Raw genomic sequence first — 25,198 nt, 5'->3', positions numbered from 1 at the left:
AAACGTCCAACAAAAAGAAAACCAAAAACTATAAGGGCAAAACGATGTCGTTTGGAGGCAATGGAGAGATGGAGTCGCTGGACTTGCCGGAGTGCCCGGTGTGTTTGCAGAACTACGACGGCGAGTACACAATTCCGCGCGTGCTCGCCTGCGGTCACTCGGCGTGCGAGGCCTGCCTGGTCAGGCTTCCCGAGCGCTACCCTGAGACTATTCGCTGCCCGGCGTGCACCCAACTTGTTAAGTACCCCCCACTGGGCCCCACCGCTCTGCCCAAGAACATCGACCTCCTCTCCTTCTCCCTCTCCCTAAACCCTAACCCTAATTCTCGCAGTTCCCAGAATCCCCAAAAACAATCCACCGATGGAGTTTGTAAATTCCTGCCTCGCATTTGGTCCGATGAGTTTTATGACACCTGGAAGGAGTGGGTGCTTCCGAACGACTCCCTATCGGTGGAAACAGAAGTTGGTGATGTAACAAGAGATGGGCTCTGTACTGTGTTGAAAGGAAGAACTGGTTCTGGTTCTGGTTTTGGTTTGGGGTCGGGTCGGGTTTATTTTAGAGAGGATCAGAGTGTGAGCTTTGTTCAGGTTGGTTCATTACCGAATTCGGGTAGTTCTGGTTTTGAGTTTAGTTACATTGCAAGGGTTATGAAGTGTTTGAGTGGAATGAGAGAGGGAGAGAGAAACGAATTGGGTCTGTTGCTTAGAGCTTCTGTGAGACAGTGTAGGAAAGTTGGTAAAGTTTATGGCTTGTGGGGTAATTCGGAAGATGGGTTTTTGTATGTGGTGTGTGAGAGAAGAAATGGGAGTTTTTCAGAGAAGTTGAATGAGTTGAGAGATGGGGATGGTTTTGGTAAAGATGGGTTGTCTGCTTTTGCAATGATTGCTATGGAGGTGTGTGAGGCAGTGACTGGTTTGCACTCAGAGGGGTTTGCTTCTGGTTGTTCTGGTGTTTCATGCTTTGGTTTCGATGATTTTGGTCACGTTTTTGTGGATTTGAGTGAAGTCTTGGTGACAGGAAGGAAGGCTTGGAGAAGTGTTGTAGATTCTGTTTCTGGTACAATGGGAATTGATGCTGAAGTATTGGGAGTGACCTTTGGGAAGTTATTGAAAGATGACGTTTTCGTTAGCCCAGAGGTGTTGTTTGAGGCGTTGCAGAAAGAAGGCATTGCAGTAGAATGTGACAGCTCAAGATATCTGGTTGGATATGGCTCGGATGTTTATTCATTAGCTTGTGTGTTGGTGAGGCTGCTTCTTGGAAAAGAATTTAGTGAAGAGATTGTGAAAACTAGTGAAAACCTTTTTCGTGATCATTCAACTCATGCAAGCTGGATTGAAAGAGTTAGTGCTTTGCTGGAGATTAGATTCGGTTCAGAATATGCATCACTGAAAGAGAATCTTTGCAATTGTTTGAATTTCAATCCAGAAAGTCGACCACTTGTGATTGATGTGATGAAATGCATTAGGGAACTGATTATTAAACCTCGATGTGATATCACGGCCGGTTTGGATGGGGTAGTTAAGGACGAGAGCACAAATTGTTGCTTGATTCTGGGGGAACTGTGTCATATACCCAAGCAAATATCAGAAACACAGAAAGAAAATGAGTTGCAAGGAAGTAATGTCAGTGGAGGAGAAGATTTTGATCAAGTTGGGGATGAGAGGACTAACAATGGTGTTGTTGATGGCCTCGCAGAGGGGAAGGTCAAATCTAAAGTTATGCAGGGCCATCGTGACTCCATTACAGGATTAGCTGTTGGAGGTAGAATTATTACAGAGTACTTTTTAGATTGCATATCTCATACTGTTTCCATTAAGAAGTGTTCATGCTGCTGGAGGGTCTGAAAATTGATATTGAAGTGCTCCCTTCTGGACGAAAGATACATAGATTTATACATTAGTCTCTAGTCATGATGCTTGCACACTTTTTTTTATTCATCAAGTATCTGACATTTTATTTGTATTTTCACTTCTTTCTTGTAGGGGAACTTCTGTTTAGCTCCTCATTTGATAAAACCATCCATGTATGGTCTTTACAGGTACAGACTCAAAACGGCTGTAATTTTTGGAGTTGGTTTTTTCGTGAGATTAAAGTGGAACCATCTTTATGCAGTTTCTTTGTGTGTGAGCATGTGTGTGTTCATGTACAAACATGAGTAGTTTCCTGCTACCACATCTACCAAATAATTTCTTCTAATGTATTAAACTTAGAAATGCAGCTTTTCTTTATTGATCTGCTTACTGAACGCTTGATATCTTAATGATTTGACAAGGTGGGGAATGTTGATTATTATGTTTGTATGCTTGCAAATATGTGGTGAATATATGCACACAACAAGCACTTTCTCCATGTTTTCCCTTTCACTAAGTTCTGTCATGGCAAATTCCATGCAGGACTTCTCTCATGTACATACATTTAAAGGTCATGAGCATGCCATCAAGGCTCTCATTTATGTAGATGAAGAGCAGCCCCTGTGCATCAGTGGTGACAGTGGAGGTGGCATATTTATCTGGGGCACATGTACCCCTCTTGGGCAAGAGCCTTTAAAGATATTGTATGAGGAGAAAGATTGGCGCTTTAGTGGTATTCATGCCTTGGCCTCCAGAAATGGATATGTTTATACTGGCAGCGGAGATAGAACAGTAAAAGCATGGTCAGTACGGGTGAGGGGTTTGCATTAATAAAATTTTCTGTTATTTTCTATTTATATGCATCTTTTCAGATTTTAAGTGGAAAAAAAACCTTTTTCTCCTTTGAAAAATTTCAGGATGGCACCCTGTCATGCACCATGTCTGGTCATAGATCAGTAGTTTCAACACTTGCAGTTTGTGATGGTGTTCTTTATAGCGGAAGTTGGGATGGAACCATCCGATTATGGAGTCTTAGCGATCACAGTCCTTTGACAGTACTAGAGGAAGACACATCTGGAACTGTGACCTCTGTCTTATCTCTTGCTGTTGACAGGCATTTGCTTATAGCAACCCATGAAAATGGATGTGTAAAGGTTGCCCTTAATCCTCACTGCGATATCTTCCTTTTCTTCTTAAGATAATAATCATCATTTCATGATTAAATTTTCACTTAAATAGGCCTTTATTTTTTGGGTTTCTTCAGGTCTGGAGGAATGATGTGTTCATGAAATCCATTAAAATGCACAATCGTGCAGTATTTGCTAGTGGCATGGAAGGCAAATGGCTTTTCACAGGAGGCTGGGATAAAACTGTAAACATACAGGTACATGTGCAAAATATGGTTTCATCCCATTCTTTTTTATTTATTTTTAATTTCTGATATTTTTATCAGATGAAGCTGGTTTGCTATGTCATCACACTTAAGAATTCTTACAAATTCATTTGCATGTCACAGGAATTGTCTGGCGATGAGATTCAAATAGATTACAGGCCTGTTGGATCTATCCCCTGTGATTCTGTCATAACAACTTTGTTAAGCTGGCAAGGAAAGCTTTTTGTTGGACATGCTAATAGGAACATCATGGTATGCTCTCTTCTTTTCACTTCTTTTTAGGTGATGAGTATCTTGTCTTCCGTTTACCATGATAAAATTCTTTTTCCTTTTTTGGTAAAACCATGATAAAATTCTGGATCACATACTTTGATTGCTGCAGGTGTTTTACTTGGCAAAATGACCAACCGTTAGGCAATGCTGTTATGGTGTGTTTGTTTTCTACTGTTGATTAAGCTTAGCTGATGCTGAGTGCTCGTTGATTCGGGAGATCTACCACCGGTCTGTGCATTGTCGATAGATTGAACTTTGAATCCCCTGTCGAAGAGTGTTACAGACTGCATTATGCTGCTGCTGGCATGTTTGCACATTGTACCAGCAACGTACCAGTCCTGCAGATACACAATTTCGTGCAAAAACAAGGATATCTTTTTCTTTCAAAATGTTGGTTAATGTAAATACAAAGTTCACAACGGAGAAACATGTTATACAAAAGATTATGTATTTTCTGTTGGGAAGAAACAATGTTTGTACATAGTAATACAAAGTCACAATATAATGCGTGTGTTAGCCTAAAGTGTTGTTCAGCACCTTCTACGCATATCAATACACAGATTGGCGCAGGAACATACATGGGATCATCATATATGAAAGATAAAATATCATAATTCATTAAAAAATTTATAAAAAAACAATTAATTTTTTTTAAGTATATATATTGTTTAAATTTTTTCATTTTAGAATTAAGTAAGAGAAAATAGATCTAGTTTTCTTTCATGAAAATAAGACTCATATTCTTATTTTAATTTTTTAAATATGAAAAAAAATATTAATTTACTATATTATTCTAATTTAATGAATAGTTTTATATCTTAATATTTTCATTAACTAAGAGCATTTTGTGAAATTTTGAATATTTCACTATTCTCTTCCACTTTTTCCATTTAAGATATCATTTAACTTAAATAAATAAATAATAATTTCATTTCAGTGATTTCACCATTTGATTTGAGCAGGGGGAAATTAACGGACTAAACGGTACACTCCAGTTCTTCTCTCTCACTCTTGCTGCCTGGAAATCGTACTGACCTTAGTAGCTGAATAGAGGGTTCCCGCTTTCTACTTGGCTTCACTTTGACAACCCAGAGCTTGATATGATATGGCAACCCTTCCTTGCCTCCAAAGCCCCTGTTTTCTGTCCCTGAAACCACTCCCACAACGCTCCACCCTCGTCTTCACCAACCACCCCCACTCCGTTTCTTCATTTCATACTTTGTCTAGGCCTCTACAGCGTCGTCTCAGGCTCACTCGCACCCCCATTTCTGCGTCTCTTAAGGTAAGTTTTCATCTTCCAAGCCTAGTTTTCGCTCTATCTGAATTGCCCATCACATGTTTGATGATATGCTTGCATGGGTTGTGTTTGTTTTAGGAAAATTTGGGTCTTCTTACGAAAACTTGGAGTGACGTTACTAGTTTAAACAGCTGGGTTGTTCGGGACTATTACCGCCTTGTGAGCTCTGTTAACTCCCTTGAGCCCCAAATTCAGAGACTCACCGATGACCAGGTTTGTTGGTTTACCTTCCCTTGTTGTTTGTTCTATTGGATTTCTTTTGGCTATTTGAATAGTGGGTTGTGTTTGTTTTCTGTAGCTTACTGCTAAAACTGCAGAGTTCCGGCAAAGGCTGGGGAAGGGCGAGACACTTGCAGATATCCAAGCTGGTTGCAATCTTCTCTACTTACTAGATGATTTTACAATGTCATATGGGATTTTTAATTTTTGGAGTAATTGTGTTCCTTGAATTATGCATATTTACAGAGGCTTTTGCTGTCGTTCGTGAAGCTGCAAAAAGGAAGCTCGGTATGCGTCATTTCGATGTGCAGGTCCCTATTTCTCGCTCTTAATTTGTTCACAGTTACATTTGTTGTGCTTGTGCATATAGCTTTATCTACATATGTAACTTTATGTGTATTTATTAACGTAATGTTCACTTTTTATGTTTGTATATGTTGTCAATTTTGATGCCAGATTATAGGTGGGGCGGTGCTTCATGATGGGTCCATTGCAGAAATGAAAACGGGAGAAGGAAAAACGTTAGTTTCCACATTAGCAGCATATCTTAATGCGCTGACTGGTGAAGGTGTTCATGGTATGCTTCTGTGTTGGTTGTAATAGAAATTTTGTGATTTGGATACAGATATAGTTGTAGAATGGATGGAATGTCCAAATTGTCTCCACTGGTACATTTCTATGCAAATGTAATCTGCAGTGTGTTACAAACTCTTGCATATTATTTTTTCTTTTTGTTGGGAACTTTCAGAAATTAAAATGTTTTTTTTAATGCTCTCTCTCTCAACACAGTGGTAACTGTAAATGATTACCTTGCTCAACGAGATGCTGAGTGGATGGGTCGTGTTCATCGCTTCTTAGGTCTTACTGTGGGCCTTGTTCAGGTAATTTTCTGTCTCTGTATATTTTTTTATCTCTCTGCAATAGACTTGATTCCAGATACGTGATTCTAGGGACATGACAGCCTGCAAATGATTACCTTGCAATTTATGTATATTTTATTTTAATATTTATTGTGCATTTATTCATATTTGCAACATAGAGGGGGATGACAGCTGAAGAGAGGAGATCCAACTATAGCTGTGACATAACTTACACTAATAATTCGGTAAGTCAATTCTACTGCTTGTTGGTAGTATTGCATTTATTTTACTTTTTATGCTTTTATGTTAAAACGTCTTCTAGTCTTGGTGTAGATGATTATGAGTTAGTGCATTCCATCCAAAAAAAATTGAAAATTGCTTTCTTTCTGATATCTCATTCATAATGAGTTACTCAGGAACTTGGTTTTGACTATCTACGAGATAACCTTGCTGGAAGCAGTGGGCAACTTGTTATGAGATGGTACATCTCAAATAATTTTAGTTTTGTAAATACTTGTTTTAATAAAAAAATAATTATTAGCAGTTTTGCTGTGTAAAAAACAGGCCAAAGCCATTTCATTTTGCCATAGTTGATGAAGTTGACTCAGTTCTTATTGATGAAGGACGAAATCCGTTGCTAATTAGTGGAGAGGTAAGTTTTCTAATGTTTCTTTATAGAATATCTTTATGTAATAGTGCGAATGCTTACTATTTTGTAGTGGCTCAATGTGGCGTGGTAATGTGTAATTCCATTTAAAGAAAGAGCTCATTGTTGTAGATTTATGATTTTTTGATGCTTGTCCTTCTTTCTCAGGCTAGTAAGGATGCTGCACGCTATCCTGTTGCTGCTAAAGTGGCTGATTTGCTTGTGCGAGACATTGTGAGTATAGTCTCTTCCTTTTATTTTCAGATTTACTCTTCTGTAGGTATTCATTTTATTTTCCCAATGCATGTATATGTATATTTTTTTCTATTAAATGTCAAGAATTATTTATGTCTCACAATCATCGGTTCTACAGCATTACAAGGTAGAACTTAAAGATAACTCAGTTGAGTTGACTGAAGAAGGAATAGCTCTTGCTGAGATGGCCCTTGAAACAAATGACTTATGGGATGAAAATGATCCGTGGGCTAGGTAAAGGTGTATAGTATATGTTTAATTTTAACTTCTTCCTTTTTTTTTTTTTTTTTTTTGAGGTGGGGTTCGAATCTATAGTTATAAAATATCTTGCATTTGTTTCAACTTTTTAATTTAGGCATGAAATTTGACATGTGTAGATTTGTGATGAATGCATTGAAGGCTAAAGAGTTCTATCGGCAAGATGTGCAATATATTGTCAGAAATGGGAAGGCTCTCATAATAAATGAGGTATGATTTCTATTTAGATTATGCAGAATTGTATTTGCAAAAGATAAATTGTGTTATGCATCATAGTTTTAGGTACCTTAAATAAATTAAGAAAGACCAATATGTTGACATTTCTCTAGTTTCAATCGAGAAGTGGGTTATAATTTATACCCAATGCCACTTTTATGGATTGTGAATTGTCTTGGATCTAATCATCATGTTGCTTATATTGACAGCAGAAGGGATAGAATAATAGAAAGAAATGCGGAACATAAATTCATTGATGCTGCATTTTATAACAATTAGTAATTGAGTGTCTCATTGAAATAGAAACTGAAGTTCTTAAAATATTTTCAGCTAACTGGCAGAGTTGAAGAGAAGAGACGGTGGTCTGAGGGGATTCATCAGGCTGTGGAGGCTAAAGAAGGCTTGAAGATTCAGGTACATCTGAAAGTTGGACAATTAGTGCTTGAAGTTTTTCTGCACCTATAATTCATTACCTGGAGAATATTCCGTCTTAGTTCAAAGTTGTAATATCAGTATACCTTTTAGGCTGATTCGGTGGTTGTGGCACAAATCACTTATCAATCTCTATTCAAGCTCTACCCAAAACTTTCAGGGATGACTGGGACTGCAAAAACTGAAGTATGCCTGTTTACAATCATTTTGACATTGTATTTTCTAAAGGAATTAATTGCAAATATTCATATTTGCATGTTTAATGTTAAATTCTCCTCGATCATTTCAGGAGAAAGAGTTCTTGAAAATGTTCCAAGTGCCAGTTATTGAAGTACCAACAAATCTGCCAAACATTCGTAATGATTTACCTATTCAAGCTTTTGCGGTAGGATATTTAACGCTTAACCTCAATTTTATCTGATATATATACCTCCATTTAAAGTCTATCATCAACTTGACTGAAGGTTTCGGTTTGTATTTTTTTAGACTGCTCAAGGGAAGTGGGAATATGTTCGTCAAGAGGTGGAATACATGTTCAGACAGGGGCGTCCTGTTTTAGTTGGGAGCACCAGGTAAATCCAATCTAATCTGTTTAATTTCATGGACTTGGTTTGCTGTGATTTTAATATACGCTGCTGCTATGTTATACATTCTTATGTGTCAGTGATCATAGATTATAAGCATCCAAAACTTTTTAGATTTTGTACTTTGTGAACTGGAGAATTTTGTGTTATTTCATGGATAATGAAGCATTTTTGGTGCCTTTTATAATCTTCCCGGCCCTGTAGGTTATTTAATTAGGTCATGGAGGGACAACTTGTGATATAAAACGTAGTTGAATCAGAAAGTACTCTTGTATTTCAGATAATGCTGCTGAAACTTTTTTCTCAGTTTCTATTTCAAACTTTTTCAATGTGGTTACATATGTGTGGAGGCATGTTTTTGTTTGGGCTTTTTATAGAAATTCCAATGGTATTTGGATCAAATGTAATATCCTTGATGCTAATTACTTGGATTTTGTTGGATTCATCTAATCATATTTACACTGCATACATTTAGGTACAAGGAGACATAATTATTTTGGTCAAATTTATGTTTTGAGTATGCAGACATCAGCTGATCTGTAACTATGATTTCTCATCTTCATAATGCAGTGTTGAGAATTCTGAGTACTTGTCTGATCTACTGAAGGAGCAGAATATCCCACACAATGTTCTAAATGCACGGCCTAAGGTTAACTTAATTGGACCTTACATGTGGATGTAGTCTACCATTCTCTTTTACTTTAGTACCCATTTGACTGGTTGTTTTTACATTAATGTCGTGTTCATATACATTTCTCATCAGTATGCGGCAAGGGAGGCTGAAATTGTTGCCCAAGCAGGACGAAAATATGCCATTACCATTTCAACCAACATGGCTGGCAGAGGCACTGACATAATTCTAGGAGGAAATCCAAAAGTAGGTGCCCTTGTCCATTGCTAATTGATTCAAAATGTACTGGTGTAAATGAACCCGTACTTTATTTCCAGGAGTTTATGAAATTGGGAACATGTATTTCATGCATATGCATCTATCCTTTTATCTAATGCATCCTTGTTTGGAGCCTCTGTGGATAAGTAGAAACTAGAAAGGTGGATTTAATTAGTTGTGTACTTGTTATGATTGAAGATGCTTGCAAAAGAGATCATAGAGGACAGTTTAATTTCGTTCCTGACACGAGAAGCTCCTAATGTTGACGTTGATGGAGAGGCAATTTCACAAAAGGTGATTCATTTTTTAACTGTAAGCTACAGACCAAATTGATTCTATTTCTAATTAATCATTTGTTGTAGGTATTGTCCAAGATAAAGGTCGGTCCATCATCATTAGCTTTTCTGGCTAAGACAGCGTTAATGGGTTTGTGACTGCTCTTTGACAAAATATTTTATGCTTATATAGATGCATATATAAAATCTTTAATATTTTATGGATTGTGCAGCTAAGTATGTTTCGAAAAATGAAGGCAAGAGCTGGACATATAAGGAGGCAAAATCTATGATATCAGAGTCTGTGGAAATGAGTCAGTCAAGGGATTTGAAGGAGTTAGAGAGGCTTGTTGATGAACAGTCGGAGATGTACCCTCTTGGCCCTACAATTGCACTTGCATATCTGTCAGTTCTGAAGGATTGCGAGGTACACTGTCTCAAAGAAGGGTCTGAAGTAAAAAAGCTTGGGGGTCTTCATGTGATTGGAACATCTTTGCATGAGTCTCGGAGAATAGATAACCAGGTGATTGTTTTTGGCGTACATTTTAAAAATCATATTTTATTACCATTTACTCATGAAGCATGAGTTTTGGCATGAAGTGAATTTAGATTTGATGTGGATTTCCAATTCCATTTTGGGAACTGTCAAGAGTTGTCTTTTATATATCGGTTCTTTCTTTCCTTTGACAATTTTATCTTTATTATGTTAGCTTCGAGGCAGAGCAGGAAGGCAAGGTGACCCTGGATCAACACGATTTATGGTGAGGTAATTCACTCTTCAGTGATTTAGGCTTGCACGGAGTCATCATGCATATGCTCACACAAAGACGTGGACGTGGTTTGTGGGTCTAAAATTTTTTTGGTCTATTAATGTTTATTGAGATGGTCTCATGATAAAAATAAAGAAAAACCTGGCCAAGTTAGCATAGCTCTCCTCTGCTCAGTCAACATTGCTTTATCTCAATCAATGTTTTAAGAACCAAACTGACCTGTCAGACTGGTTGAGTCGCTGATTAGTCATGATTTATGTATATGTAACCATCTTTATTGTTGGCCTGCATTGAACCATGCAACCTTCTGGTCCGACTCCACAATCGTTCTTTAACTGCACTTGTTTTGAGACTATTGTAAAACTCATGCAGAGCATGAAGTTTAAGAAGATTCCATCATTCCATACCTTATTATTTGTTCATTTATGTAACAGTTTGCAGGACGAGATGTTTCAAAAGTTTAATTTTGATACTGAGTGGGCTGTGAGGCTTATTTCCAAAATTACAAATGATGAGGATATGCCAATTGAAGGTGATGCAATTGTTAAACAGGTAATTGGCAAATCTCATGTTCATGATCAACTCATTCCACTTTATCTGATCTTCTGAGCCTGCTTGATGGGTCTCAATTAATTCTCTCTCTCTCTCTCTCTCTCTCTCTCTCTCTCTAACAGTATCTGCGTTTTATTAACTTGTACCATTACAATTTTAGCTCCTGGCCCTGCAAATTAATGCAGAGAAGTACTTCTTTGGCATAAGGAAGAGCCTTGTTGAGTTTGATGAAGTATTAGAGGTATGCGTTTGTGAATAACAATGTCTTTACTGGAGTGCTAACTGCTGCACAATTCACAAACACTGAGTAAACTTGTTCTTAATCATATTCATTTATTCAGTTCTAAAGTTTCTTCACTGGGGAGGAGTATAGTAGACTTTGTAATTCATAATTTCCATGAGAAATTGAGTTACATTGCCTTTTGTATGATTTTAAGTACTCAATCATGGAGATCTTTGATATTAGCTAGCAAATTACAAGCAATGCATCTTGCATGAAAATTACATGCATAAATTCAAAAATAGGAAAGAAAAGAAAGAAAAAAAGGTCCTTTCTAATCTGAATTCAATCATTGCATGTCAAGCTTAAATGATTAAGACTCTTGCCTTGTTGCTTATTGAATTGTTTATTCCCTTTTCCCAGGTACAGAGAAAGCATGTCTATGAACTTAGACAGTCCATTTTAACTGGTGATAATGAAAGTTGTTCCCAGCACATATTCCAGTAAGTTTCTGAGTCTCACCAACTTCATTCTCGCTGCCATCTAATTTATCACCCAAATATAGTAGCATTTTGTGTGTTACTTAAACTTCTTAATTAATAAACACTCACTATTCTAAACATTGTGTGAGTCCTTCAAATGTATTGCTATTTTGAACTAGAATACAGTAGGTAATCAGTTTACAATAGCATGCTTGTTCGTACAGACACTTGGATATCGGTGAAAAATTCAAAGCAATAGACATCGAGAAAAATGGTTTTACCTGGTCAAAGGAAGATTGTTGATAACTAGTTTAACTTTTAAGCCTCTTTGTTTGCAGTATTTAGCGATGTTACAAATAAATTTAGAAAGTGTGCCCCAGAATGCAAAACTGAGTCATATCACCTAAAGGTAGCTGAGAGAATCAGTATATATTACAATCTGAAGCATAGGAAAACTTGAGGTTGCTAAGTGTGACAACATCCAAAACAAATTATCAATGTATGAATGCCTTTGTGTTAAAAATAAATAGATAGTGTATATTAGTAAGCATGCCTTTGTATTACTGATTGCTGCGACCATATGTTGCTTGGCCTGTTTTTCATATTTTATACATCTTTGCTTTATTTGTTAATAAATCTAGCTGAGTTTCATATTCTTGTTTTTACTAAATTCTCCTATTCGATTTAACGTGCAAATAGCACATTTCCTTCCGCACCTTTGTTGTTAATTGACTCAATGGAAGTCGATAATAGGTACATGCAAGCAGTGGTAGATGAAATTGTCTTTGCAAATGTTAACGCACTGAAGGTAGTGTGAGATTTTCAAATAGGATGTTGTATACTGCTGTCCACTAATTCATCTTACTGATTCCCTACTGCTTAATAGCATCCGAGAAATTGGAGTTTGGGTAAGCTTTTGAAGGAGTTTATGACAATTTCTGGGAAACTACTGGATGGTGAGCTGATACATTATTATCCTTGTCCTGCATTTCCTGGTTTGTTTGACATAAATTCTCATGGAATGGATATTCTCCAGATTCATTTGCAGGAATTACAGAGGAAGCTTTATTAAAATCTCTAGCACACTCACATGAACTAAACTCTATAGATCTTGATGACATTCACCTTCCAAACTTGCCAAGACCTCCAAAGGCCTTCAGAGGAATCCGCAAGAAGAGCTCTTCATTGAAACGTTGGCTTGCTATATGCTCTGATGATTTGACTAAGTGAGTGAACTCTGTGCTTGTGTGTGCGCATAATACCCATATTTGATCATGCTATATTTATTTTCTGTCATTTCTTTTTTGCTTTTTACTTTTTACAATATTATGAGTTTTATCATCCCCTGATATGTCTAATGTAGGAACGGACGGTACCATGCTACTACTAGCCTCCTCCGCAAGTACCTTGGAGATTTTTTAATTGTTTCATACTTGGATGTTGTTGAAGATTCTGGTTATGATGATGCATATGTGAAGGAAGTTGAAGTAAGAATCTTCTCGTCAAGCATACTTTAATTTATTTTTTTCATATCTACAATAGGTGATGAATGCTAACATGGATCTATTAACTTATGATTATATTGCCTTTAAGAAGAAAAAAAATATACCTGCACCTCTAAGTTGGAAGATTTGTTGCTATATGATTACGTAAATATGACACCTGCTTAATGGTTCTAAATAAATGAGTTTGAGTTTGAGTTTGCTCTAGAAATGGTATTATTTACTTTGATTCCAGGTAGAAATTCCAGTTTTCTAGGTTTAAGTTTAGAAGTAGAATAATCGTTTTGCTTACAGATTTTCTTATCAGTAGTTATTATGCTCATTTGTTCTTTAGTAGAACTACCAGCCCCTTACCTGTTTTTATAGTGTTCCTTTTAACAATTAATTTTTTTTCTTAACTAAAATTTCATCTGAAAACAGAGAGCAGTTCTGGTGAAAACCCTTGATTGTTTCTGGAGGGACCATCTTGTAAACATGAACAGACTCAGTTCAGCGGTATTATGTAATCTGTTGTTGGTTTGACTTTCATCTAGCTTGTCCATAGTCATGGACTTACATGGAATATCTGGCAGGTAAACGTAAGGAGTTTTGGGCACAGGAATCCTCTTGAAGAATACAAAATTGATGGTTGTCGATTTTTCATATCTATGCTTAGTGCAACACGAAGGTTGACAGTAGAATCACTTTTGCAGTATTGGTCATCCCCAATGGAGTCCCAAGAAATATTTCTATCATAAATATGGAATTCTTGACACATTAAAATGTATGTAATTGCTCTACATTTTTCTTCGTTTATAAATTTTTCCTTCCGGTAACAGGCTGCCTAGATTTCACTGTCTATTCTTACTGGGGCTACAATAATAAAGTTATACATTAATTTGTCAACGGCTTTGGGGCCCTAAAGAATCATACTTGGGATGTATAATCTTGCAGTTTTGGATGGTCGTTCCAAAGAACCGTGATTTGCATCTTTTTGAAAATTTCAATTCAAGGTTTTGGCTTTATTCCCATCATTCCAAGGTTGAGAAGTCACTTGGTCATCTGTTGTCAAAATTGGGCAATCTCTCTATCGGGAGGCATCTGGAAAAGATCCGTTTAGACCTGATCAGAAGACACCTGTAAAAAGTTTCTTCCTTGCCAGATCGTACACAAAAGAAGTAAGTTTATGCAACTGATTTTGCTTTAGAAAAAGAATGACGAAAGTAAGTGTCAAGTATTGTAAATTCTAAATGGCTGCACCTTTTACAGGACTATGTTGACAGCATGGAAGGGGCAACTTTGTCTGGCTGGCAAGCTTCTGCCCATATATGTGATGCTGGGGAAGAGTTGGTGGGATTGCGAAAGAAGCTTGCAGCCCAAGATTCTGGGGAATACACTAAAATTGCTAATACTACTGATGAGCTGAGTCTTGTCTAATTTGTGATTCATTAGTTAGTACTAAGCAAAACCACCTCATTAGAATGGGAGGTATCGGAAAGAATTTAAATTCTCATTCCTAAATATCGTTTGTGTAAATAAAATAATTGAAGAAATAACTCTAGCCCAATGGGCTAAAGTGGTATTTTAGCCCTAAATCCTAAAATAATCTGACAAAATTGTCACGTAAAAAATTTATAGAACAACGCAAAAAGTCCTAACAAATGTGTAGTATTTGAATATATTTATCGAGTATAGCCGCGTGGCTATACTTTTAAAATATCCTTTAAATATTAATATATTTTAAGAGTATACCTGCACAGCTATACATTTAAAATATTCGACTCCACAAAAGCCAGCAATCCATCATTACTGTAGATTCAGAAGTTGGCATTACAATTTTTTCCAGTAAAGCAAATGGACAAATAATAATAATAGGAAAATGGTAGATAATGAAGAAGATGAATCAAATTCATATGTGGATCAATAAGAAAAACAAAGAGATCACTTAACCAATAGTTCTTAAGACTACAAATTATGGTTGAGACATACCAAACTTCAAAATATTCCTCAAACATAGCCCCTAAAATAGTTAAACCTTTATCATTGTGACTAAGTAGGAAAAGGGTTTCATCACATATCGCCTTGTGTGTTTAACATAAACTGATGGCCTTCAGACTCCTGGCTGTCAACCCAAAATCGCGAATCAATAGTGATGTATGATAGGCAACTGAGGATCAGTTGATACAAATATGAATACAAGGAATTAGTTGATACAAAATTATTTAAGATACGTAATATAATTAATTAGTATTTATTAAGTAATTTATAGAATTAGTAAAATATTTAAATACTAATTATTCACAAGAAATAATAATTAAACACTAATTACTAATTAAAGAAATTAGAAAAGGCTAAAGTATTAATCACCTCAAAAAAAAAAAAAAAAAAAACCATTTTGTGAAGTATAGCCGCGCGGCTGTACGTCGGATTTTATTTATTTATAAAAAAGTATAGCCGTCCGACTTTAATGGAGTAGTTTTTCTTTAAAGTCTTTTTATAAATAGTATAGCCGGACGGCTATACTCTTTCCATAGATATTGTTATTTTTTTTTTTTTAATTTTTAAATATTTTTTTCCCCAATTTTTGTTTATCGATAATAGTAGTTTAATCTATTACTATTGAGCCATTATCTGAATCTCTATTGTCCTATTTTGAGTTTTTACTTTTCCTGAGTTATTACCCGTATAAAGAATTTAGCATTTCCACATTTAATACTCGTATTGTATACATACGTACGTAACTTTCATGTTTAATACACTTGTTTTTAATAAAAAAATTTCAATAATACACACAAAATCAACGTATTATACACAAAATACTCACACATTATTGAATACAAATAAATTTATTATAATATTTAAATACTAATTATTCAGTAAGTAAATAATAATTAAAACATAACTACTAATTAAAGTAATTGAGAATGAGAAATTCAGATTATGCTATTCAACGGGTATAGCCGGGCGGCTATACTGTAAAAAAAATTATATTTGTAGAGTGTAGCCGGCCGGCTATACATTTGAAATATTCTATTTATAGAGTATGGCCGTGCGGCTATACGATTTTCACAAAGTGCTTAGCGCTCGCCGGGTAATTTTTTTATTTTATAAATCCTCATGGTCGTCTCTAGTGTTAGTCTTAAGGCCAAGCATATCCATTTGAGCCATGGTCGTCTCTAGAGTTAGACTAGACTGTCATGGACTAGACTAAACACTGGGATTGTCTTGGATTGTCTTGGATTGGCATAAGTTGGACAAGCCTAGTACTGCGTTTGGTGTACGTCTCTAGTGTTAGACTAGACTGTCATGGACTAGACTAAACACTGGGATTGTCTTGGATTGTCTTGGATTGGCATAAGTTGGACAAGCCTAGTACTGCGTTTGGTGTACGATTGGATTAGGACTAAATTTTTTTAATTTTTTAATTTTTAATTTTTAAAAAGAAAGCAAATGAATTTTTTTATTTTTTTATTTTTACTTTTCTTCTCTCTCCCTCTGCTCTTTCTTCTTCATCTTCTCTCTCTGCGTCTTTTCTTTTTCATCTCTTCTTTTCCCTGCTCTCTCCTTCTCTTCTTCTCAATCTATATTCTCTCTTCTTCTAATTTCTACCCCACCTAAAAACATCATACAGTTCAGATACTTTGGCTTTGGTGTGGTAAGTAATTTCTAGAAACAAATTTGAGGGAGAGGTAGGAGCTCACGCTTAAATCATGGCAGAAATCCACAGCCCACACCAAAATCATCATCCACAAACAAACTTGAGAGAGAGGTAGAATCATACTCAAATTGATGAAGACCCGAAGATAAATCATGGAACAGCTTCAATCGCCGTGGTGGTCAGTCGTCGCCATTTGCCATCGTTGTTGCTGCCTTCCATTGCCATCTGCAACCCATAGTCGGTGGTTGTGATTGCTGTTTGGTTGGTCGGTGGTTGCTGCTAGCGCTTAGGTGGAGTTGGTTGCAGAGCTTTGGTTGGGACTAATAGTCCTTCATTTTCACATGGGTTTAGCTAAGAACACCTAAGAAGGTGTTTTTGGTGGGCCTGGGATTACTAATCCCATTTAATACTAGGACCAAGTGACAACAAACATGGGATTAACTTTTAGCCAAGCCAATCCAAGCCAAGGAGGTGTAACAAACAAGCCCAAGGTCTTTATAAACAAATCACTATGATGGTTTGGTAAGTGTGGTTAACATTGGAGAGTTGGGGTAATGCGCTTGGCTATAGGTTTGGATTTGGCGTTGATTAATCGAAGACTTGGGCCTTAGGGCTCTTGGGCTTTGGAGAAATTTAATTAAGACACCCAAATGAAAATAAGTAATTTATTTGTTACTTTTTGACATATCCTTTTAATTTAAATTTGAATGAAATTAGGTTTGAAAATTGCACAAAATAATTTAAAATAATTCATTACTATTTATTGAGTAATTTATGAAATAAGTAACATATTTAAATATTCACTAAAGAAATAATAATTACAAAATAGTTACAAATTAAAGTAATTCAAAAAGGATAAGATATTACTTAATTAGATATATTAAATTAAAGAAGTTGGCCAAAAAAAAAAAGTAAAGAAACTAATTTTATATTTAAAAAATTTTAAAAATAAATAAATAAACACTTCTCCCGACGAAATTTCGTCGGCACAGGTCTATGCCGGCAAATATTTGCCGGATTAGACTTCTCCTAACGAAAATACCTCTACCGACGAAATTTCGTCGGGAGAGATCTTTTAAAAAAATATTAATAATAAATATAAATAGGATGTTTAGGTTAATTCATTTTAAAAAAAATTTATTGTTAGTAATTAAATAATATATTTGCCTTATTTAATTAGTTAAATTAGTAATTATACTTTAATTATTATTTATTTAGTGAATAATTAGTATTAAATTTTTTAATTAACTTCATGAATTATATTACTTAATAAATAGTAATTCAATTTTTCTTTTTTCTTTTTTCCTTTAATATTCACTAAGTAAAACATAACTACTAATCAAAGTAATTGAAAAAGAGAGATACATATTATACTACTTAAAGGGTATAGTCACGCGGCTGTACTTTTAAAATATTGCCGTGCGACTATACTGGCTGTAATCTTTAAATATATTTCCTCATTGCACCAACAATAAAAATAAGGATTTCTCTATAGGCTTATCTTTTGAGGTGCTCTTTGTGAACACCCCACATCGAAAATCCACAATCCTATAAAGGTCTTTATAAACAAAGCACTATGATGGTTTGGTAAGTGTGGTTAACATTGGAGAGTTGGGGTAATGGGCTTGGCTATAGGCTCGCCTTTGGATTTGGCACTGATTAATAATGATTATATTAATCAAAGACTTGGGCCTTGGGGCTCTTGGGCTTTGGAGAAATTTAATTAAGACACCCCAACGAAAATAAGTAATTTATTTTTTTTGTTTTTGACATATCAGTTCAATTTAAATTTGAATGAAATTAGGTTTATAACTGCTGTGGTTTGAAAATTGCACAAAATAATTTAAAATATTTAATTACTATTTATTGAGTAATTTATGAAATAAGTAACATATTTAAATATTCACTAAAGAAATAATAATTAAAACATAATTACTAATTAAAGTAATTCAAAAAGGATAAGATATTACTTAATTACATATATTAAATTAGAGAAGTTGGCGAAAAAACAAAAGTAAAGAAACTAATTTTATATTTTTGAAATTAAAATTTTTATTTTAAAAAAATAACACTTTTCCCGACGAAATTTCATTGGCAAATATTTGCCGGACAAGACTTCTCCCGACGAAAACTACCTCTGCTAACGAAATTTCGTCGGCAGAGGTCAATCCAGCAAATGTTTGCTAGTATAGACCTGTGCCGACGAAATTTCGTTGGGAGAGATCTTTTAAAAATAAATAAATATAAACTAACTATGTTTAGGTTAATTAATTTTTTTAAATTTTATTTTGAGTAATTAAATAATATATTAGCCTCATTTAATTAGTTAAATTAGTAATTATATTTTAATTATTATTTATTTAATGAATAATTAGTATTAAATTTTTTAATTAACTTCATGAATTATATTACTTAATAAATAGTAATTCAATGTTTCTTTTTTCTTTTTTCCTTTAATATTCACTTAATATAAAAAAATGCCATGCACAATATGCTTGTACAAAAAAAAATCTGGAGATTCTAAGGAGATAGGAAGTTCTCCATTTTTTAACATAATATGTATAGCTTTTCATTTTTCTAATGGTTTCCGTTTTGTGCATCGATGTTTCTTACAGGTCCTTTGTACCATTTCCTTGCATCCAAAACCCACCAAAGCATTATCAGTGCCAAAGCAACACTGAGAGCAATTGGTGCATAGTTGAAAGTTTTCCATCTAAGAGGATAAGAAGTTGGCAACAGGAAGATTGAACAGGTATAGCATATCCACAAGAAGGCCACCAAGCAAACTGGCCTTCTTGCTCTCCCTAAATAAAACGGCCCTGGTTTGAAGTTGTCTTCAGCCATGACCAGCCTAGCGAAAATCGGCACAGCGTAGCTGCCCACCCAGCCTATTGTACTAACTGAAAGGATGGCTGTGAACACCACATCAAGTTTCAAGATGGGCAATCCCAGCAGCATGCTGATGGCTGCACAAAGCCACACGGCATTTATTGGAACCTTGCTTCTTGGGTGCACTTTCCTCCAGATTGGTGACAATGGGAGACATTTATCCCTTGATACAGCATAAACCTTGGAGCAAAACAAGCAAAGTTAGTTTGCAGCTTCAGAGAATAGAAAGGGAGGGTTAAGACTTAAGTGATTCGGATTTTCTTACTGCTCGGGCAGCAGTGGTGGTAACAGACAGCCCACAAAAGAAGAAGGAACCCCAGATGATAAACAGGAAAATCACAGCTCCAGTTGAATTTTGGAACCTCCCATAAAATGCATCATATATTATCTGTGCTGGTACAAGTGCACCAGCGGTCTCATTGTCTTCGTTGTACAAATAGTCCAGATCCTGCATTAAGAATTATGCTACTAATAAAGATCCAATAACCTTACAGCCTTTAACTTGATCAAAGAACAAAAGGGTTATAAAAAAAAATCTATTGAGCTTTACCCTGATGCTGAAAGTGAGAGCCAAGTAATACGCCCAACCAAACACTGATATAATCCCTATACTAGACAGAATGGCTATAGGGCCAGTTCTATCTGCTCCTTTTGTCTCCTCAGTAAGATGAGCTGCAGCATCATAGCCATATAGACAATAGTTGCTAAGAAGCACTGATAAAATCACTGCATAAGGTATGCTAGAGACTCCAGTTGCCTCAGGAGATGTTTCAAAATGAGTGAAGACATAAAAAGCTGTCTGTGTTGGCTGTGCCACCAGAGGAAGCATTATGATCATTAACAAGCCACCAATTACCTGTGCATTTGGTTGAGGTCAGTATTAATTACGCCTACTTAAACATGCACATGATCTATATGACATCAGTAATTTTTCAGTCTATGATGCAGAATTGCAGATAACATGTGTATATTTACAAAGAAAAGTGGCAAGAAACAGAACAGTTGAAGAGCACACCTGCCACCATATGGAAATTATGTTGAGAAATGCTATCACTTGTAACGCAAACGTATTTAGCACAGCCCATGCGATGGTCAGACCCATATACATGCACAGAAATACACTCCTGGATGCAAAATAGCCTCCGCCCTTATTCGTCCCAGTGGCTAATAGAATGAGCATCTGCAATGCTTGTGATCCAGAATATGCCTAAAGGGTAAACAGATAATCATACAAGAAATCAGATGTTGGTTCATTGTTAATGCATCATCATCATCATCATTAGTTGATTAGTTGATACCTGAGCACCTATTGCAGATACTAGACCGATGGTCTCAAGCCAAGCACAGCACCATGAAGCAAATGGCCCCCACCTGGGTCCAGCCAAATGAGCAGCCCAGAAATAAAGAGAGCCAGTGGTCTGGTCAATGTTTGAAGCAACCAAGGTCATCTCAAATGCCTGTTTGCAAGTCCAAAGGAAAAGAAGGGAAAAAAAGCAATGCATACCGGGAAAGAGGAGCATATCTCAGCCATGGCGATTCCAACAAACCATGTGAAGAATGTGACAACAAGCCACCCCCATATCAAGGTTGCTGGACCCGCATAACGCAAGCTTTGGCCGTAGAGGGGTGTACCGGTGAACACTGACATGCATGAAAATGTTATTGCCAGTGTCTTGAACAGAGACTGTAGAAAACCCAAGTGAAAAATATTAGATTTCAACACTTCCAAATTCTTTATAGATCAAAATCCAGATTGAAAATAAGAAAATTATCAACATGGTTGCAAGAAAACAGCAAGAGAGATAAATAGATGACCATTTCCCTTCTCAGTTCTTGCTTGTATCCAAGCTCATTGAGGCGCTTTTCTCCAGAATCCATTTCCAAAGCCTGGTGATCCATTCTGATATCCTCCTCTCCCGGACCGGTTGCTACAATGTACCTATTAATGGAAGAAAGAAAAATATGTCATGTCTTCAAATCCTCAACTGGATGGTTAGAATATAAGATTGAGGATTTTGAATTAATCTTAAAACTCAAGTTAATAAACTAATGCTTTGATCAACAGAGGAGGAAGACTGGTGGAAAAATTAATGGAATGGGTCAAAAGCATGTGGCTTCTAGTTGACTTAAGAAAAAAATAATGTATGAGATTTCCTACTAGTGTTTTGATTTAACGCTAAGGCTAACAATAGAATCTGAGAATCTGACTTCTTTGATTCTCTCATGGCAACTCTTTGCATGATTGCTCTTGTCTTTATCTTAAGTCCAAGTAAAAGAGAACAAGCAAAAGCAGTTGGAAAGTTTGAAATTTAGTTGGTCCAAAATGCCAATACTAATAAATAACTAAGGTTGATTTTTCTTTGTGCATCTGGAAGCTGAAAAAATAAACTTTTTCTTCCACTAAAGCAAAAAAATAGTATTTCTGGACCAACTCAAATTCAAACTTATCCAAACAAGTAAAGACAAGAGAGTTGCCACGATGAGAGAGAGAGAGAGAGAGAGAGAGAGAGAGAGAGAGAGAGCGAGAGAGAGAGAGAGAATAAGTCACAAATCCTATAGTAATCTATTGTAAAACCTTTTGCTTTGGCCTATGTCATGTAAACTTCAGCATTGAATCATGGATACACATAAGCCATATACATATTGTGTGCATGTGCTTAATTTCCTTGGGCAAAACTCAACAGATAAGCCACAGATATTATCTCTACAGCCCACCATAATAATAGGAGTATTGGTCTTCCACTCCACTTGCTTATGACTAATACCATTTTCATGCATGCGTGGTCAGTGCAGTCTTTCATTAATTTGAGTTTCATGCCTAATTCCAAGCCACCAGTCTTATACTATAATCATCCGACTTAAGAATTTGAGACAGGTTCGATCGAAAGAGGGGGATATCGAATATCAGAATGACTACCTTGCAGGTTTTGGAAATGGATTCTGGAGAAAAACGTCTCAATGAGCTTGGATACAAGCAAGAACTGAGAAGGGAAATGGTCATCTACTTGTATCTCTCACTGTTTTATTTAACTTCTGTTATTTCCCATTTGAATTTGGATTTGTAAAAAACTTTCAAGTAGTGAAATCTAATCATTTTCGCTTGGTTTTGTTTACAGACACTGTTCAAGACGCTGGCAATAACATTTTCATGCATATCAGTGTTTAGTGGGACACCTCTGTATGGCCAAAGCTTGCATTATGCAGGTCCTGCAACCTTAGTATGGGGATGGGTAGCTGTCACTTTCTTCACTTGGTTTGTTGCAATTGCCATGGCTGAGATTTGCTCCTCTTTCCCGGTATGGATTTGTACCATCATTTGGCTTTTCCTTTCCCCTTATTACTTACAATCTGAAACTTTGAATTAAGTGAAGCATTTTCTGAAAATTTTGGTATCTAAGACGTCCTCGGTTGCTTTGACCATTGACCAGACAACAGGTTCTCTTTATTTCTGGGCTGCCCATTTGGCTGGACCGAGGTGGGGGCCATTTGCATCATGGTGTTGTGCTTGGCTTGAGACCATTGGAGTGGTATCTGCAATAGGTGCTCAGGTATTGCTAGTACTTCCATCTGTTAGCATATTTCTTGAGTGAATTTGGTGCTTGAATGCAGCAATAAATTTCAGGAGATTAATAATGAACTGATGATAAAGATGCACTATCAAAGAGAAAAGTATCATGCACTGCTACTAATTTGATTTCTTTTTCCCCATTTATAAGGCATATTCTGGATCACAAGCATTGCAGATGATCATTCTTTTAGCCACAGGGACAAACAAGGGTGGAGGCTATTTTGCATCAAAGGGTGTGTTCTTGTGCATGTATATGGCTCTAATCATAATTTGGGCAGCACTAAACACATTTGCATTACAAGTGATAGCATATCTCAACATCATTTCCATATGGTGGCAGGTAAGATATATGCTCACTATATATATATATAAGCATGTTCTCTGCAGACTCTGCTTCATGTAGTTTATTATAATGTGTAATTCTTTATAGCATTTCCATCATATATACCAAATCTATTGAGTAGGCTTAATACTGACCTCTCACTCAAGTATGCAGGTAATCGGTGGGTTGCTTGTGACTATAATGCTTCCTCTGGTGGCACAGTCAACACAACCAGCTTCTTATGTGTTCACTCACTTTGAAACATCTCCTGAGTCAACTGGAATATCTAGCGCACCTTACGCAGTGATTTTATCGGTGCTTCTGAGCATCTACTCTCTATACGGCTATGATGCTGCAGCTCATCTTACTGAGGAGACAAAAGACGCAGAGAGAACTGGACCTGTAGCTATTCTATCTAGTCTTGGGATTGTATCAGTTTTTGGTTGGGCTTACTACTTAGCCCTGACTTTCAGCATCAGGGTAGGCAGTGGTGAAGTACTCTTTTGATTTTGATCAAGCTAAAGGCAATAAATTTATTGTATGCTTATTAGAACATGATTCTGAGTGCAGGATCTAGACTATTTATACAACACAGACAATGAGACTGCTGGTGCACTTGTACCAGCACAAATAATATATGATGCATTCTATGGGAAGTTTCACAATTCAACTGGAGCTGTGGTTTTCCTGTGTATCATCTGGGGTTCCTACTTCTTTTGTGGGCTGTCTGTTACCACCACTGCTGCCCGAGTGGTAAGGAATACCAAAACTCTAAACCCGAAACCCTCCCTCTTTTCTGAAGGTAAAAGTTCATAATTTTACTTGTTTTATTGATCATAGGTTTATGCTCTATCAAGGGATAAAGGTATCCCATTTTCACCAATCTGGAGGAAAGTACATCCAAGGAGCAAGGTTCCAACAAATGCCGTGTGGCTCTGCGCAGCCATTGGTTTGCTGCTTGGACTACCCATTTTGAAACTTGATGTAGTGTTCACAGCCATCATTTCAGTTAGTACAATTGGCTGGGTGGGTGGTTATGCAGTTCCCATTTTGGCTAGGCTGGTGATGGCTGAAGAAAATTTCAAACCAGGACCCTTTTATTTGGGTAGAGCAAGCAGGCCAGTTTGCTTGGTGGCCTTCCTGTGGATATGCTATGCCTGTTCAGCCTTCCTATTGCCAACTTTCTACCCTCTAAGATGGAAAACTTTCAATTATGCACCTGTAGCTCTCACTTTTGTTTTGACACTGATAATGCTTTGGTGGGTTTTGGATGCAAGGAAATGGTTCAAAGGACCTGTAAGAAACATTGATGTACAAGACGGAAACTAACTCAGCTATATAGTGGAGTTAGATTTCTAGGTTAATTACAACTTATTTATATAACATTCCAATAACATACAGAGATATGTTGCACTGCAACTTGTAGTACAGTAAAACTCTCTCTCTCTCTCTCTCTCTCTCTCTCTCTCTCTCTCCAGCCTCCTCTAGGCATTTATTCCCATTGGTTCAGTCCTGTCAAGCTCTTCATGATTGATCCTATGTCAAGTTTCGAGTCAAAGTGGTATAGCAGTTGAGAGAGTGCAAGTTCAGCCTTCAGAGTTTCTTTTATGACCAACTTCAAGTATTCTAGTTTAGGGATATGGCACACAGTATGTGCGAGTTATTGTGCTTGAAGATCTTGTTAGGAGAATTTGAGGATTACTTATAATGGTCCTTGAAGCTTTTTTGTCATAATAAGGCAGCATTGCTCACAACCCTGTGCAACGTGATCGAACCAAACATGCAGAAACTTTGTTAAGCAGAAATTGT

The 25,198-nt window shown here is 36.4% G+C and overlaps 4 protein-coding genes across 7 annotated transcripts; 3 read left to right on the top strand and 1 right to left on the bottom strand.

Moving 5' to 3' along the window:
* The first annotated feature begins 68 nt into the window (after positions 1 to 68).
* Positions 69 to 4,039, top strand: LOC148298038 (zinc ion binding protein). Its single transcript, XM_021950963.2, has 7 exons — positions 69 to 1,761; positions 1,983 to 2,038; positions 2,394 to 2,663; positions 2,768 to 3,004; positions 3,115 to 3,234; positions 3,367 to 3,495; positions 3,626 to 4,039. The coding sequence occupies exons 1-7, from the start codon at positions 69 to 71 to the stop codon at positions 3,644 to 3,646; spliced, it is 2,526 nt and encodes an 841-aa protein (XP_021806655.2). The 3' UTR covers positions 3,647 to 4,039.
* A 411-nt stretch (positions 4,040 to 4,450) lies between these two features.
* On the top strand, positions 4,451 to 14,516 carry SECA2 (Preprotein translocase SecA family protein). 4 transcript variants are annotated; one of them, XR_015833121.1, is made up of 33 exons: positions 4,452 to 4,798; positions 4,892 to 5,026; positions 5,112 to 5,181; positions 5,279 to 5,343; positions 5,489 to 5,609; positions 5,822 to 5,913; positions 6,072 to 6,137; positions 6,309 to 6,373; positions 6,457 to 6,544; positions 6,707 to 6,772; positions 6,912 to 7,027; positions 7,171 to 7,261; positions 7,598 to 7,681; positions 7,793 to 7,885; positions 7,989 to 8,084; positions 8,186 to 8,271; positions 8,854 to 8,932; positions 9,047 to 9,160; positions 9,371 to 9,466; positions 9,535 to 9,598; positions 9,681 to 9,970; positions 10,158 to 10,213; positions 10,652 to 10,769; positions 10,930 to 11,010; positions 11,413 to 11,492; positions 12,225 to 12,279; positions 12,358 to 12,427; positions 12,508 to 12,697; positions 12,835 to 12,958; positions 13,394 to 13,468; positions 13,546 to 13,736; positions 13,907 to 14,130; positions 14,222 to 14,512. XR_015833121.1 is itself a non-coding variant. In XM_088247543.1 (31 exons), the coding sequence occupies exons 1-31, from the start codon at positions 4,622 to 4,624 to the stop codon at positions 13,708 to 13,710; spliced, it is 3,168 nt and encodes a 1,055-aa protein (XP_088103669.1). In that variant the 5' UTR covers positions 4,452 to 4,621; the 3' UTR covers positions 13,711 to 13,879. The 4 variants fall into 4 exon arrangements, 1 of the variants encoding a protein (XP_088103669.1); XR_015833122.1 differs by lacking the exon at positions 8,854 to 8,932 and having other exon boundaries at positions 4,451 to 4,798; positions 8,164 to 8,271; positions 14,222 to 14,515; XR_015833123.1 differs by lacking the exons at positions 8,854 to 8,932; positions 9,047 to 9,160 and having other exon boundaries at positions 4,451 to 4,798; positions 8,164 to 8,271; positions 14,222 to 14,516.
* Positions 14,517 to 19,022: 4,506 nt separating this feature from the next.
* On the bottom strand, positions 19,023 to 21,610 carry LOC110750543 (amino-acid permease BAT1-like). The gene is made up of 7 exons (XM_088247587.1): positions 21,315 to 21,610; positions 21,004 to 21,183; positions 20,798 to 20,917; positions 20,515 to 20,706; positions 20,050 to 20,355; positions 19,765 to 19,947; positions 19,023 to 19,679 (listed from the first exon to the last, which is right to left on the bottom strand). The coding sequence occupies exons 1-7, from the start codon at positions 21,396 to 21,398 to the stop codon at positions 19,188 to 19,190; spliced, it is 1,557 nt and encodes a 518-aa protein (XP_088103713.1). The 5' UTR covers positions 21,399 to 21,610; the 3' UTR covers positions 19,023 to 19,187.
* A 598-nt stretch (positions 21,611 to 22,208) lies between these two features.
* LOC110750544 (amino-acid permease BAT1 homolog) lies at positions 22,209 to 24,719 on the top strand. The gene is made up of 7 exons (XM_088247588.1): positions 22,209 to 22,495; positions 22,616 to 22,795; positions 22,928 to 23,047; positions 23,216 to 23,407; positions 23,564 to 23,869; positions 23,960 to 24,142; positions 24,230 to 24,719. Exons 1-7 carry the CDS (start codon positions 22,409 to 22,411, stop codon positions 24,716 to 24,718), a joined length of 1,557 nt encoding a protein of 518 aa, XP_088103714.1. The 5' UTR covers positions 22,209 to 22,408; the 3' UTR covers position 24,719.
* Positions 24,720 to 25,198: the final 479 nt, after the last annotated feature.

The sequence above is a fragment of the Prunus avium genome, chromosome 1, assembly GCF_965620075.1.
Source record: "Prunus avium chromosome 1, drPruAviu1.hap1.1, whole genome shotgun sequence".
NCBI classification, from domain to species: domain Eukaryota; kingdom Viridiplantae; phylum Streptophyta; class Magnoliopsida; order Rosales; family Rosaceae; genus Prunus; species Prunus avium.
Note: the sequence above shows the minus strand (reverse complement) of the source record. Positions and strands in the feature narration are given on the sequence as shown.

Coding starts and splice junctions, on each gene's coding strand:
- LOC148298038 (XM_021950963.2), top strand. CDS start 69: ATGGAGTCGCTGGACTTGCCGGAGTGCCCGGTGTGTTTGCAGAACTAC. Junction 2,664..2,767: donor TAAAAGCATGGTCAGTACGG/GTGAGGGGTTTG, acceptor GAAAAATTTCAG/GATGGCACCCTGTCATGCAC. Junction 3,235..3,366: donor ATAAAACTGTAAACATACAG/GTACATGTGCAA, acceptor TGCATGTCACAG/GAATTGTCTGGCGATGAGAT.
- SECA2 (XM_088247543.1), top strand. CDS start 4,622: ATGGCAACCCTTCCTTGCCTCCAAAGCCCCTGTTTTCTGTCCCTGAAA. Junction 5,914..6,071: donor TTACTGTGGGCCTTGTTCAG/GTAATTTTCTGT, acceptor TTTGCAACATAG/AGGGGGATGACAGCTGAAGA. Junction 12,428..12,507: donor TTCTGGGAAACTACTGGATG/GTGAGCTGATAC, acceptor GATATTCTCCAG/ATTCATTTGCAGGAATTACA.
- LOC110750543 (XM_088247587.1), bottom strand. CDS start 21,398: ATGGATCACCAGGCTTTGGAAATGGATTCTGGAGAAAAGCGCCTCAAT. Junction 20,356..20,514: donor TAATTTCCATATGGTGGCAG/GTGTGCTCTTCA, acceptor CCAAATGCACAG/GTAATTGGTGGCTTGTTAAT. Junction 19,948..20,049: donor CTCTCACTTTCAGCATCAGG/GTAAAGCTCAAT, acceptor TTCTTAATGCAG/GATCTGGACTATTTGTACAA.
- LOC110750544 (XM_088247588.1), top strand. CDS start 22,409: ATGACTACCTTGCAGGTTTTGGAAATGGATTCTGGAGAAAAACGTCTC. Junction 23,048..23,215: donor TATCTGCAATAGGTGCTCAG/GTATTGCTAGTA, acceptor CCCATTTATAAG/GCATATTCTGGATCACAAGC. Junction 23,870..23,959: donor CCCTGACTTTCAGCATCAGG/GTAGGCAGTGGT, acceptor TTCTGAGTGCAG/GATCTAGACTATTTATACAA.